Source organism: Salvelinus fontinalis, chromosome 2 (genome assembly GCF_029448725.1).
Source record: "Salvelinus fontinalis isolate EN_2023a chromosome 2, ASM2944872v1, whole genome shotgun sequence".
Taxonomy (NCBI): Eukaryota; Metazoa; Chordata; class Actinopteri; order Salmoniformes; family Salmonidae; genus Salvelinus; species Salvelinus fontinalis.
The window spans coordinates 76,404,671-76,417,511 of record NC_074666.1 but is presented as its reverse complement, the minus strand read 5'-3'; the positions used below and the strand labels follow the sequence as shown (position 1 = coordinate 76,417,511).

The 12,841-nt window shown below is 46.0% G+C and overlaps 2 protein-coding genes and 1 long non-coding RNA gene across 4 annotated transcripts; 1 reads left to right on the top strand and 2 right to left on the bottom strand.

The window, feature by feature from the left end:
• The first annotated feature begins 2,137 nt into the window (after positions 1-2,137).
• Positions 2,138-6,269, top strand: LOC129826470 (uncharacterized). 2 transcript variants are annotated; one of them, XM_055887243.1, is made up of 3 exons: positions 2,138-4,295; positions 5,365-5,453; positions 5,788-6,269. In XM_055887243.1, exons 1-3 carry the CDS (start codon positions 2,150-2,152, stop codon positions 5,881-5,883), a joined length of 2,331 nt encoding a protein of 776 aa, XP_055743218.1. In that variant the 5' UTR covers positions 2,138-2,149; the 3' UTR covers positions 5,884-6,269. The 2 variants fall into 2 exon arrangements, with proteins under 2 accessions (XP_055743218.1, XP_055743211.1); XM_055887236.1 differs by having other exon boundaries at positions 5,362-5,453.
• Positions 6,270-7,795: 1,526 nt separating this feature from the next.
• LOC129867418 (anoctamin-10-like) lies at positions 7,796-10,054 on the bottom strand. Its single transcript, XM_055940811.1, has one exon. It carries the CDS (start codon positions 10,052-10,054, stop codon positions 7,796-7,798), a length of 2,259 nt encoding a protein of 752 aa, XP_055796786.1.
• Positions 10,055-10,460: 406 nt separating this feature from the next.
• On the bottom strand, positions 10,461-12,185 carry LOC129826465 (uncharacterized). The gene is made up of 2 exons (XR_008755038.1): positions 12,149-12,185; positions 10,461-11,954 (listed from the first exon to the last, which is right to left on the bottom strand). It is a non-coding gene; the product is annotated as an uncharacterized LOC129826465 (long non-coding RNA).
• Positions 12,186-12,841: the final 656 nt, after the last annotated feature.

The following is a 12,841-nucleotide window of genomic DNA, read 5'->3' as shown; positions in this document are numbered from 1 at the left end:
AGGTGTAGTCAATGAGCTTCAGCCCCTTCGCCTTTTGAGTGACAGGCAGTCTCACCTCTCACGGGTCTCAGCAGCAGCCTAGCAGCATCATTCAGACAGAAGCCTGGACACAGCCACGACACTGCAAACAGGTGGGTCTCTTTCTTATTATTCATTTTACAGTACCTTGCCGTATTCTGATATTATACTGTTAGTTACCAACGTTTTGTCATTAATAGCACTCACAGATGCATATGATTAATTTACATTTAATTTCCATAACCTATTTAGTTTTCATAAACGAATAATAAAGTTTTAGAACAGTATGGCTGTTATTATTGATCACAAAGTAACAACTCATACTCTTTGAAACAAGCGTCTAGCTTTACTTTAAAATAAATGTATATAGCCTACAGTTTATTCCCACAAAAAGGCTTTAAATATTTGAGAATTCAGGATATTTGATATTTCATGAGGTAATATGTATAATTAATTGTGGTTTTCAAGGAAGAGCTTGTATTTGTATCACTGAGAAATGTTTGGCTGACTTCCCCTTAATGGAGGATATAAGCTCATGAAATATCATTAACATGTTGTGCTGCGATGCAATCACTTCATACATTGTGTGGCTGGCTTTTTGATAATCCAGGGCTGGAGTATGGCTATAAGCCTGAGGGTAAATATAGACATATAAATCTCACCTGCACCTGAGGTGACTACAGATGTAGGAATTTAATTTCATCACTCTTTTGTTGCTGAGAATTGTCCTGCACAGCAGAAAACGCAAACTTGTAGTGTTTTTAAAAGGCTTCTAAAGTTTGTAATTTCCACTTTGAAATTTCAGACTTGATTTGCCCTAACAAAAAATGTATCAACCCATATAAAAATGGCCATTAATTATAATCCAGACAATAATTCCCATTTCCTGTTGCTGCATGATTATTTTCCTGCTGTATCAAACTGTCTTAAAATTAAGATCCTGCATCTGTAGATTACATGGGAGCATTGGTAATTAGACATAATGACAGACAGAACTGCACAACCTCAATGACAATGACAGTTCTGATCAGTTTGCCATTATGCATCGTAAAAGATCTGGAGTCATCTTATCAGGTGTGGTGTCTGGAGACATTCATGCAAACGACATAGAGTAAACATGAATTTTCATCATGTGGTTTACTGGTTCTCACAGGTAGAGCTCTCTAAATTGGCTGGAGTTTAAATGAGTATGTTGTCATGAAGTCAATGTTTTGAGCTTAAGGCTGAAAGTGATATGGCTCTGGAGGAGAAGGCTGTGAAGGAGGCTCCTGTAGCAGATGCATAGTGGATGTGCAAGACAGTGAAAAGCTGATTACTCTTCCCCCTAGTAAGCAGAACTCTGCTCAGGTCAACTGCATCAGCATTGTAGTGTCAGCAAGTAAATATGTCAGGTAATTGAATTTTAAAGCTTAAAAGGTGAAGTTGCAATTTTTTTGTATATATTTTTTTATCCAAGTTCCATGTTTTAGTGACATGAAACTCTCATACTGTAATCAATTCCCATAAAGTCACATTATGCCAGGCCACAGCTGGCATAATGACAGTCAACCTTTCTTTCAACTGATATGACAGCAATCCTCAAAATAAACTTGGACAACAGCAGATTCACAAACATTTACTTTATTGTCCTATTTCTGCTGGTATTACCTGACATCTATGACATTGTTATAAAAATTGCCATTTTTAGTATACACTTGAAAGACTTCAACACATTTTGTAATTATTTGGTTTACTGAATGGTAGACCACCTAAGCCTAGTGGTGTATGTTTTTTGAAGGGGCTCAAATGACATGCCCCTAATTGCAAAGTCATTAACATTATTTTTCAGATTGTGAGACTGAAACCAAAGGCAGTGAAAGGAGAAGAATAAAATATTAAAAGGTGTGAAGTTCAAGTTACGGAATTATACCCCATCACTATGGAAACAGAGCCCATGGTCAGCCCCCAATCTCCTAAGAGTCCAGTCTCCCAGGAGGATTGTGGTCTCTGGATGGAGGTTGGCTGTAAACCGGCAGAGGACACAGATATGGCCAAAGACAACTCCTCCCTGACTTCTGGGGAAAAGCCCTGTGAGGCCTGGCAGGCTGTCATACCACCTCCCCCTTTGGTCAGCGCAGGCCACCCCGATAGGATGGAGGAGGATGAGCACGTCTTCATCCTTCCCCCAACATGCAAAGACCCCTCTTGTCCAGAAGAGGGCAGCACTATGGAGCCCAATGTAAAAGTCTCAGTAGGGGCCATAAGCGTCACAGAGGCTAAAGAAAATCCCAGGAGCTTAGATGGAGTTCAATCTGAGCAGCCTAGCAGCACTCCAGTCATGGACAAGGCTACAGTAACAGTGGAAGAGGAGCAGCTGACTGAACTGAAGAAGGGAGCATCTGTGGATATCACAATGCTGACTGAAAGACCTGGCTCCGCCACGCCACCACCAACAGACGGATATAAAGCAGTGGGTGCCAGTAGCCCTGAGCAGCCACATCCGAACATGGAAGCCAGCATTCTGAAAGAGACAGATCCTGTCCAATCATCACAGACAAGAGAGTCTGAGCCAGAGCACTGCCTTGACAACAATAGTCATCCAACCCATGAAGGGACCATCATAGAGCCAGAACACACAGACGAGAGTAACAAGTGGGTCAGGAGAGACAGTGCTAGCAGTGACGTCCAGTGCCTCCAGCCTCACCTATCTATTTCAAGAGGCTTATCCAGAGAACAAGTATCAGTGCCCTCGCCTCAGTCACCTGCCTCTGAGCAGGAGCAGCAGGAGGTTGGCAGCCTGACAGTAGCTGAAGACATCCAGCAGGGGGAGCAGCTGCTGCATCGCCTGCATCTGGTGCAACAGAGACAGGACGGACAACAGGTGCCACAGGAGCCTCCACCCTCACACCAGGTAGCCATGAAGACAACCAATCAGGATGCAGGCTACCAGGAGGTAGAGCGAATCGAGTGTAGGAAGGAAGAGGAAGGAGGGAGTGAGGGAAGCGGTGAAGACATAGAGCAGGGAGAGAGAGTACAGACTGTTGAGGTGGAAGAGAGTGCAGCGGTAAGTGAGGAAGACACAGAGATTCCAGAGAAAGAAGATATTGAAACAGTGGCAGGAGAGAAAGCGGAGGAGGTCCAGTCTCGTCCTTCTGCCCAGCTCAGTGTCCAACCTATGGTCAGGATTGAGATGGAATGCAGTGATGATGACCAGAGTGACAGCGGGGTGTCCACTGACTTCTCCCCTGTCAGCACACACGAGATCCACACGACCACAGCCCCCATCATAGACAACAAGGCTCCCCCAACCCAGAAGGAGACTCCCATCGAGAGGGAGATCCGGCGATCTGCTGAAAGGGAGCAGAGCCTGCGGCGGTCCAGGTGCATGTCAAACACCCAGGAAGGTCAGGAGGTGGTAGACATCCCCCTGATGAAGACTCCCCTACTGGCTAAGACACTGTCCTCTAAGGCAGGGCCGGGGCAGGGCGCTGACTGGCAGTTCTCAGAGAAGAAGATGCAGAAGGAAATCAGCCAGGAGATCCAGAGGGAGCTTGTCCTGGTGAACATGGGGAAGATCCCTGGAGTCTACAGCAAGGGAACAGTACGCCAGATGAGGGAGAGGAAGCTGCTGTTTGAAGCCTTCCAACAAGGCAATGCAGAAGGACCCACCAGGCACAGGAGACCCCCCACCACAGCAGGCCTGGGGATGAGAGGTCATGTCTACCCCTCTGTGCTGGAGAGGACGCGTAGCATGGAGCTTGTCTCTTTTAAAGGCTGCCCTCTCTCAAGAGCCCACTCCCACCAGATGTTTGACTTAAAGGGCCAAAAGGAGGCTAGCTCAGGCCAAAACCCAAGTGCAGAGAACCAACCTGCCGGTAAAGGAGCAGCAAGGAAGGTGGTTATTCTGGAAAGTGACAACACAATCATAGCCCACTATCCAAACCGAGACAGAGGAGCTCAGCGCCTCTACAGAAGCCTAGACTGCCTAAGTATAGGGGACACTGTCTCTACAGAGGAGGAGGCTACGGATGAGGTGAGGGGAGAACAGCCAGGAGATGAGGACGACATCCTCAGGGAGAACCCCTTCTTTAAGCTGCGTCCCTCACTGGCCATGAAGTCGGAGGTGGAGAAAGACATCCGGGAAGCCAGGGAGAGGGAGGAGGAGCTGCGCAGGCAGAGGTGTAGTCTGTACGGAGAGGCAGGAGTCAGTGGGGGCAGGCCAGACGACACAGAGGACCCCAGCCCAGACTCACCTACCACACTCATTCCCTCATCCATCTCCTCTTTCACAGCATCAGGTCAGTGGACATGTCCTGTATTACATGTAGAATTCCTTTGTGTTTGAATTGGGGCAAAGTGAGGGGGAGAGCAGAATTTTTGCAAAAAGTATTTGTTTGTGCCATCATGAACACACCTAGTGCCATCATAAACACACCTAGCTGAGGGAAAGTGGATACACCAGTTATTTATTTATTTAACTAGGCAAGACAGTTAAGAACAAATTCTTATTTTCAATGACTGCCTAGGAACAGTGGGTTAACTGCCTGTTCAGGGGCAGAGCAACAGATTTGTACCTTGTCAGCTCAGGGATTTGAACTTGCAACCTTTCGGTTCTTAGTCCAACGCTCTAACCACTAGGATACCCTGCCGCCCCAAACACATTCATTCCACAGTACACATTCATCTCAGCCCAGGCACTTTAATGTCTGCCTATTTGCATTAGCATCAGATAATGTTATTATGGGCACAGTATTGTCGTCAACTTAGTGTCATCCCTGTCACCAGGGGTTAGGGCAAGATCACTCTGCCCTAACACTTATCTGAATCAGCAGCACATGCCACAGGGGGACTTTGTAGGATGTAACCAAAGTTACCACAGCAGTGCAATGGCCAGAAAGATCAGATCAAGGGTGTTCTGGGCATCTGCATGTTTGAGATGGCAGATATGTCTTGGGGGGCAGCAAGGGGTTAGGGTTCTGTGAGCACAGTGCAGTCACAGCTTATTCCTGTCATGTAATGTAGAATCATATGAGTGTATATTCTAGATTGATAAACTTGTGGGCATGGGGATATATATATATATGGCTGTGACCTGTGACCATTGATATTAGGGGTCTGGGGGGACAGACGGAAGAAGATCATTTCCTTGACTTCTAGCATGATTCAAATAAAATGAACTAGTTCCAAAAATAGCCATCGGAGGAATTACAATATGAATTATTGTAACTGCAATGGATACATTTTCAAATGGTACAGAGTCTAGAAGGAGTTTGTATTTTTACTTAGCAGTGTTTTGGAGCCTGCTTGATCAGTCTGTAAATCCTTTCCTTATCCCATTTCATTATTCCTTATCCTGCCTCTCAGCAGTTGATTGCCGACAATCCAAGGGGAAGTTGGATCGAACCTGGCCTCCTCCCAATCCTAAGAGTGCTAGGGTGAACCCTGGACAAACACAGGTACAGCTCTGCTTTCCTAAAAGTTTCCTCCCTGTGACAGGAACACAACATGTCATTCACTCACAAGCTTTGATTGCAATTATACTGTATGTCTGTCTCTGCTAGCAAGTTAACAGTAGGGGTTCTGTTTAGAATCGTGTATTTCGCTGGCAAAGCTGACCTCAACATTTATTTTCAGAAATAACTGCGCTATAATATTTGACATCTGACAATGGATGTGGTTATATTCAAGTTCTGTGTGTGGCTAAATGGAGATTGACTGAAATGTAAGAAAACCTAAACTGCTAATCAGACTAGCTAAATCCATTTCCTGTGTCCTGCATTATCTCTCCAGGAGCCCAAGGTTTACAAGGCAGGCGGCCAGAAAACTCTGTGGCAGCGTTGGGAAGCAGGTATGGTGAACGGGCCACTGCCACGGGAACAGGACTGATACTGGCGGTTACCAATACCAGGACTTCGATAACATTAACATTTAAAATGTATAAATAAGGAACTGGGATGGTAGAACTGCATAATTCACTACGATGGCAGAAACTTGAATTAGTATTAGCTTGAACATTCCATGCTTTGTAAGACTAAAATCTGTTCCGTATATAACATTGCAATTTCATTACAAATATTCACAATGTACAAAAGACATCCTCTCTCATTTAACTGCTCTGCTTGTAAAGGTTTAACTACTGTTCAGTGTTCGATCAAAATGACAAATGTCACTTCCACAATTCAGAGAAATGTCATCATCAAGAAGTGCATAAATGTGAAGGTAATCAAAACTACTATCAATGTTTCAATAAACGTACAAATGCCGTAATCATATCTCAGTCCGTACATATGTCCGTTTTGTCCCATCAGGCTCTGCTTATCAGTATTGTACAGTTTGTTAATACAATCCAGTGAGGAGAAAGGAAGTGCATACATTAAATATCCTTTTCAAATCAACTCTGTCTAATTTATCTTGCTACAGGAAAGTTCCTGTCCTTCATGTTATAGTCACGTGTGACAGTGAACAAACAAGGACCTACAGTAATTGGCATTTACATTTTCTTTGTTATATGCTTGGACCCAGATGCATTTTGAAAGCCAGATGACTATTATCCTGGGTGCAACCATGTTTGACTCAGCAAGCATAGTTAGCTGACCATAACCCACCCAGTGTACATGAGCTCGGGCCTCTGTGGCTAAAGCTAAGGTCTCACTGGGGGTCTCTCTATCTGCCATAAGTCACAAGTTAGAGGTGAGACAGACAGCTTTCTGGCCTCTCAATGATTGGCTGGGATCAGCCCTTCCCATCTCAGATACTGTACCACTGACAATTCATTATTAACATTTTTGTCCTTAATGACATGGAATAACCAAAGTTCAGTCCATCCACATATAAAACACTGTCATGATGTGACTCAGATGAATAGTGGAAACATGGTTTTGTTTTAACACCAGAAATGTTTGAGTCGAGGGTTCACTACTTTCCTGTTGGCAGGTAATATAGAATGACAAAACAGAACAGTCTATATTGCTCAATACTATGCGTCTTATCATCAGCAGATTAATTTAGGCCAAAGTATAGAACTACAATAATTTCTAATTTCACATTTATATTATTTTTAAGTTATATCTTACAAATGTAGAAGAAAGAACCCAGGAGACTACCTGCTATTTCTGAGTTTCAATTTAGAAAGCAATAGCAGTGTTTGAACAATCAAAGGCTAGCAGCACCCTCTTATGGCAATGGAAGGCCTGGGTGGAAGTCCATAAACACTGTATAATGCCCCTGTAATCTAGTAATGTGCAGTATCTTTATTAGACAGACACATTTGATACCTACTGTAGCTAGGTCATGTGTTTACCAAACATATATCAGTCTCAAAAAGCTGATCATTAAAACAGGAGGACTTTCTCCTACTAGGACTTTCTCCGGTCTGTGATCAGACTCAGTGGAGAGTGTCTAATCTGTGAGGTCACAGACATGACCACTGAGTTTAGCCTTGCTTAGCACCATCTGTCAGTCCCACTGCCAGGGCGGAAGGACTCCAGTCACAGTGTTAATTGTCTGACTGTTATCACCATTCAACGTAGGCCAAAGCCTGGGCATAGCCTACAGTAGATGGGACAACGGTTAAAAATGACCCTCTAAAGATCCCAGATATAGATGTGTGAGCTTGATTTGTTTGAGAAAGATTTCTGTACTCTAATGCCAAAGTTGATAGACTCTGTAAAAGAAAAATGATATCCCTACACACACACACAAACAGCACACCTACAGTATGTCAATCCTCACTCCTCACTTTATTTGCAGGACACAATGATCCTCCCACTAAGCCTAAAGCTGAGTGGCTGCTGCATCTCTACTGTATGTGAGAGTGCTGCTTCTGCTGTTGATGGTGCTGGTGGCGATGGAGCCTGTGGAGGTGGGGTTGACGAGTCTCAGGCTGCTCTGCCTTACTGCCAACAAACCAGGCCAGGTGGAAGAGCAGGAAGGTGACCGCCCCTCTCAGGCTCAGCAGCGACAGCTGCAGCAGGAGGAAGGCCCTGAACATTTCCCACCCAGTATAGCTCAGGAAGAGAAGCCTGAACTCCAGAGAGGACCACAGCAGGAGGGAGTTGAGCAGGACAGCCAGGGCCTCAAAGCCACAGAAGACCCGCTGCCACAAAACGTTATCCCCGGGGGATGTTCTAGGGAAGGGGCGGCGTGCGCCTGAACACAGGTGCCACAAGTCCATGCAGGATTTAGCTATGATGGTCAACAGGCACCAGAGGGCACACTGGGGGTAGATGCCTGAGAAGAACATGACATAACAGTAGGAGATGAGGAGCTCCAGGTAGCTCCAGGTCTGGGTGTCACACGGTGGTCTGTTGTTCTGCTCTGTGATCTGTCTAAGAACGGGAGACTGACGTTCCTGGTGGGCGCGGCCAGGGGGCATCCTCATCCTCCTCAGGCGGGGCAATAGTGTGGCGGACAGTAGCTTGATGCCCAGGTGGGTGGCCAGCTGCACAGACAGGTGGAAGCGCACCATTGTGAGGTCATTCAAGATCAGAGCCCTGTAGAGGTGGACGGAAAAGTGGTTGAAGAGGCAGGAGAGGATAACCTCAGGGAGCAGGGGCTGTTGCCTTGGTGACTGTTGCCCTGGTGGCTCGGGATCAGGGCTGAGGCCTTGGGACAATTGGAATGTAACACAGTCCATCCCTGCCATGGCAACCGTGAGGGCGATTTTGGGGAGGTAGACAAGGATGTTGTGAAAGAGGAAACTGAGCTCTTCTCTCAGGAGGAAGTCCCCCACTAGTCCATCTAGGTGTAAATACATCAGGATCAGGATGGAGGAGAGGCAGAAGGTGAAGGTTAGGAAGGCAACGGAGTGTTGCAGTCTCCTCACGCTCATCTTTCCAAAAGGGTGGGCATCGATCTGGGGCTGTGGTGGTGCTGTGCCCTGTGCCACCCTGGGCACCGCTGCTGCTGTTGATGAGTGACTGTGTGACGGATGAGTGACCACAGTCCCCCAGTCCCTCTGCAGGGCTTTGCTATTCTCCCCCCAGCCCTGCAGGAACAGCTCTGACCACACCACACTAGAGAGGGTGAAAAAGACCAGGTTGTTCCCCAACATGAGCGGGTAGAAGGAGAGAAACATGGACAAGGTGGATTTCAGGAGGAGAGCACTGACGAGCGAACTCTCAAACCCAAAGTAGAGGGCCACCACCTCGCCGAAATAAGCCCTGATATCTTCCAGCAGCTGCCAATGCTCTCTCTGGCTGAAGGGTTTGAGGCCACACCAGCCAGCCCACCACCTCCCCTGGAGGCTCTGAAGCAGTGGGGCTTCATGTAGGGGGTAGATGCTAGTTAGGACTCTTAAGCGGGACAGACTGGCCATCACTGGTTCTCCTGGGAGGAGGGTAATCCGCTGGAGCACCTGAATTTCCTCCCCCTCCTCCACTCTCAGCCTGTCTAGGATCCGCTGCACCAGGGTCACACACTCAGCCGATGACAGCATCCCATACACCCCCTCCGTGGGGCGCGTCCTCCCCAGGTCCCCCACCTCCCGTGCCTGACCTCCTATAGGGCAGCAGGACTTGTGTCTGAACAGAAGATCCTCGTCAGCCTCCAGGAGCAACCGCTCTGGCGTGGCCCCCACCACCATGATGGCACCCCCGGCCCTGGTCCGGCTGATCACTCTGGCCAAAAGGTCTAGTCCCCCCAGGGGCTCAGGTGTAAGGATCTTCCCCAGAAGCCAGTCCACAGTGTCAGCCTCCACCTCAGGGTGGAACTCCAGCAGAATCAGAGGGGTAATCTCATTGAGGTGCTGCACGGGGAGCATGAAGGCTGCCATGGTGATGTTGGTGAGTCCTTTCCTCCGTGTGTTCCCTCCTCCTAAAAACATGCTGTCCCGGAAGGCGGTCATGGTTCCTTTTTCCTGGTGTTGACAGGGGGTTCTGCGTAGTGTTCGCCAGCCCCCTACCTCCTCTCTTCTCTTCACAGGGTACAGGGACAGGGCTTTGATGGACAAGATTGTCTCAGCACACAGTGCCACAGGGATGTATGATGACACTAGCTGTAGCTGTGAGAATGTCTGACAGTGGGGCCACACAGTGCGGTTGCATTGTGACATCAGCATAATGTCATAGAAGAATGGTTGTCACTAGTTAGCACAGCCACAAAGTCAAAATGAGCTTTCTGGTCTTAATTTAAGGTTAGGGTTAGGCATAAGGTTAGCAATGTGGTTAGGGATAAGGTTAGGTTAAAAAATAGATTTTAAGAAGATAAATTGTAGAAATAGGTGGGGTTTAACCATAATTCTGACTTTGTGGCTGTGATAACTAGTGACAACCTAGAAGAATGTCCTGTTTTCTCATACACTGAGCTATAATGAAATTAGCATTCATCTCATTCTTGGCACTGAGGTGATGCCATCGAGATGGCTGGAAAATATTTTGCATACCTTTTTATAAAACTTTTTTTTTAAAGTCTACAGCCTCCTTGGATTTCTTCACATTTTATTGTGTTACAAAGTGGGATTGAAATGGATTTAATTGTCTTTTTTTATTTCTTCACATTTTATTGTGTTACAAAGTGGGATTGAAATGGATTTAATTGTCTTTTTTTGTCAACAATCTACACAAAATACTCTGTTATGTCAAAGTGAAAGACAATGTCAAGAATACTAAATACTAAATATAACACTAATATACCTTGATTAGATAAGTATTCAACCCTCTGATTCAATACATGTTAGAAACACCTTTGGCAGTGATTACAGATGTGAGTCTTCTTGGGTAAGTCTCAGAAGAACTTTGCACACCTGTATTGTGCAGTATTGGCCCATTATTCTTTTCAAAATTCTTCAAGCTCTGTCAAGGTGTAGGGAATCATGGCTAGACAGCCATTTTCAAGTCTTAGATTTTCAAGCAGTGTCACGACTTCCGCCGAAGTCGGCTCCTCTCCTTGTTCGGGCGGCGTTCGGCGTCACCGGTCTTCTAGCCATCGCCGCTCCACTGTTTATTGTTCCATTTGTTTTGTCTTGTTTCCCCGCACACCTGGTTTACATTCCCTAATCACACTACATATATATTCCCTCTGTTCCCCCCATGTCTTTGTGTGGAATTGTTATTTGTTACGTGTTTTTGTGTGACACGCCAGGCCGGTGTTTCCCGGGTACCGTATTTCACCCGTAGTATGTTTATTGTTAAACTCTTTTCCTTCATTGTGACTTTGTCGCGCTTTACACTTTCGTTTTGGCTGGAGATTTGTTTGACGCAGTTGCGTCCGGCTGTTGTTTGCTTCTGCCTAATAAAGTGTGCGCCGGATCACAACTTTTTGCTCTCCTGCACCTGACTTCTACACCAGTAGCGCACAACCTTGACAAGCAGATTTAAGTCAAAACTGTAACTTGGCCGCTCAGGAACATTGACTGTCTTCTTAGTAAGCAACTCCAGTGTAGATTTGGCTTGATGTTGTAGGTTATTGTCCTGCTGAAAGGTCAATTGCTGTGGTTTTCCTCTAGGATTTTGGCTGTGATTAGCTGCATCCAATTTCTTTTCATCCTGAAAAACACCCCAGTCTTTGTCAACGTAAAGCATTTTTTTATTTTATTTAACTAGGCAAGTCAGTTAAGAAAAAAGTCTTATTTACAATGACAGCCTAAAGGGGAACAGGGGTTAACTGCTTTGTTCAGGGGCAGAACAACAGAGGTTTACCTTGTCAGCTCAGGGATTCAATCCAGCAACCTTTCGGTTACTGGCCCAACACTCTAACCACTAGGCTACCCTCATACCATGATGCAGCCACCACCATGCTTGAAAATACGAAGGCAGCTATTCAGTGATGTGTTGTGTTGGATTTGCTCTAAACATAAGGCTTTGCATTTAGGCCAAAAAGAGTATTCCTTTGCCATGTTTTTTTTTTCTTCAGTATTACTTTACTGCCTTGTTGCATACATGTAACAGATGGAAATCGTACTCTCCTTGCATTGTGTTGTCTCCAATCCGCCAGTGGTCCCAGTTGAGCATAATTTATTTCTGTTGATGAAACAGCACGTTAGTTGTGCAGGGCTTAACGATATTGATGGCTGTCGATGGCAAAATCCCTTGCATTGCATTTTCATACTGGGCGAACAAAATACAAAAATACAATACAAAATATAACATGTGTAAATACCTGTTGTTAAATGGGAAACAGCACGTTAGTTGTTGGGCTTAGGGCTAGGGCTTACCGATATTGATGGCTGTTGATGGCAAAATCTGTAGCATGAAGAACAACTGTGTTAGCAGTGGGCTTATGTGACCATTACATCGGTGTATGCTAGCTAACACACTTATTTACAGCAATCATATGCCAAAGCACATCCCAGAAAGCCCCTCAATCCCTAACAAGTACCATATACCCACACATGTATAAATCAGTAACGTACAGCAAACTTGTAAACATTGTAAAATATAAAATATGAAACAATATTCAGAACGTGACCTACCCCTTGCATCGCATTTTCATACTGGGAAGACCTGACGTTCGCGATCTCCCCCTATCTGCAAGCGGGGCCAATCACAACACACCTTATTGTCATCAGAGTTGAACCAACCAATAAGAATGCTTGAACATTAAATACACATTTCTTTAGAGGCAAGTGGAAACATAACCAACCCTGTTACATACACATGCATATAAAAAAATATATATATTTAGCCTCCCGGGTGGCGCAGTGGTCTAGGGCACTGCATCGCAGTGCTAACTGCGCCATCAGAGTCTCTGGGTTCGCGCCCAGGCTCTGTCGCAGCCGGCCGTGACCGGGAGGTCCGTGGGGCGATGCACAATTGGCATAGCGTCGTCCGGGTTGGGGAGGGTTTGGCCGGTAGGGATATCCTTGTCTCATCGCGCTCCAGCGACTCCTGTGGCGGGCCGGGCGCAG

Coding starts and splice junctions, on each gene's coding strand:
- LOC129826470 (XM_055887236.1), top strand. CDS start 2,150: ATGGAGGAGGATGAGCACGTCTTCATCCTTCCCCCAACATGCAAAGAC. Junction 4,296..5,361: donor CTCCTCTTTCACAGCATCAG/GTCAGTGGACAT, acceptor CCTGCCTCTCAG/CAGTTGATTGCCGACAATCC. Junction 5,454..5,787: donor TGAACCCTGGACAAACACAG/GTACAGCTCTGC, acceptor TTATCTCTCCAG/GAGCCCAAGGTTTACAAGGC.
- LOC129867418 (XM_055940811.1), bottom strand. CDS start 10,054: ATGCTGATGTCACAATGCAACCGCACTGTGTGGCCCCACTGTCAGACA.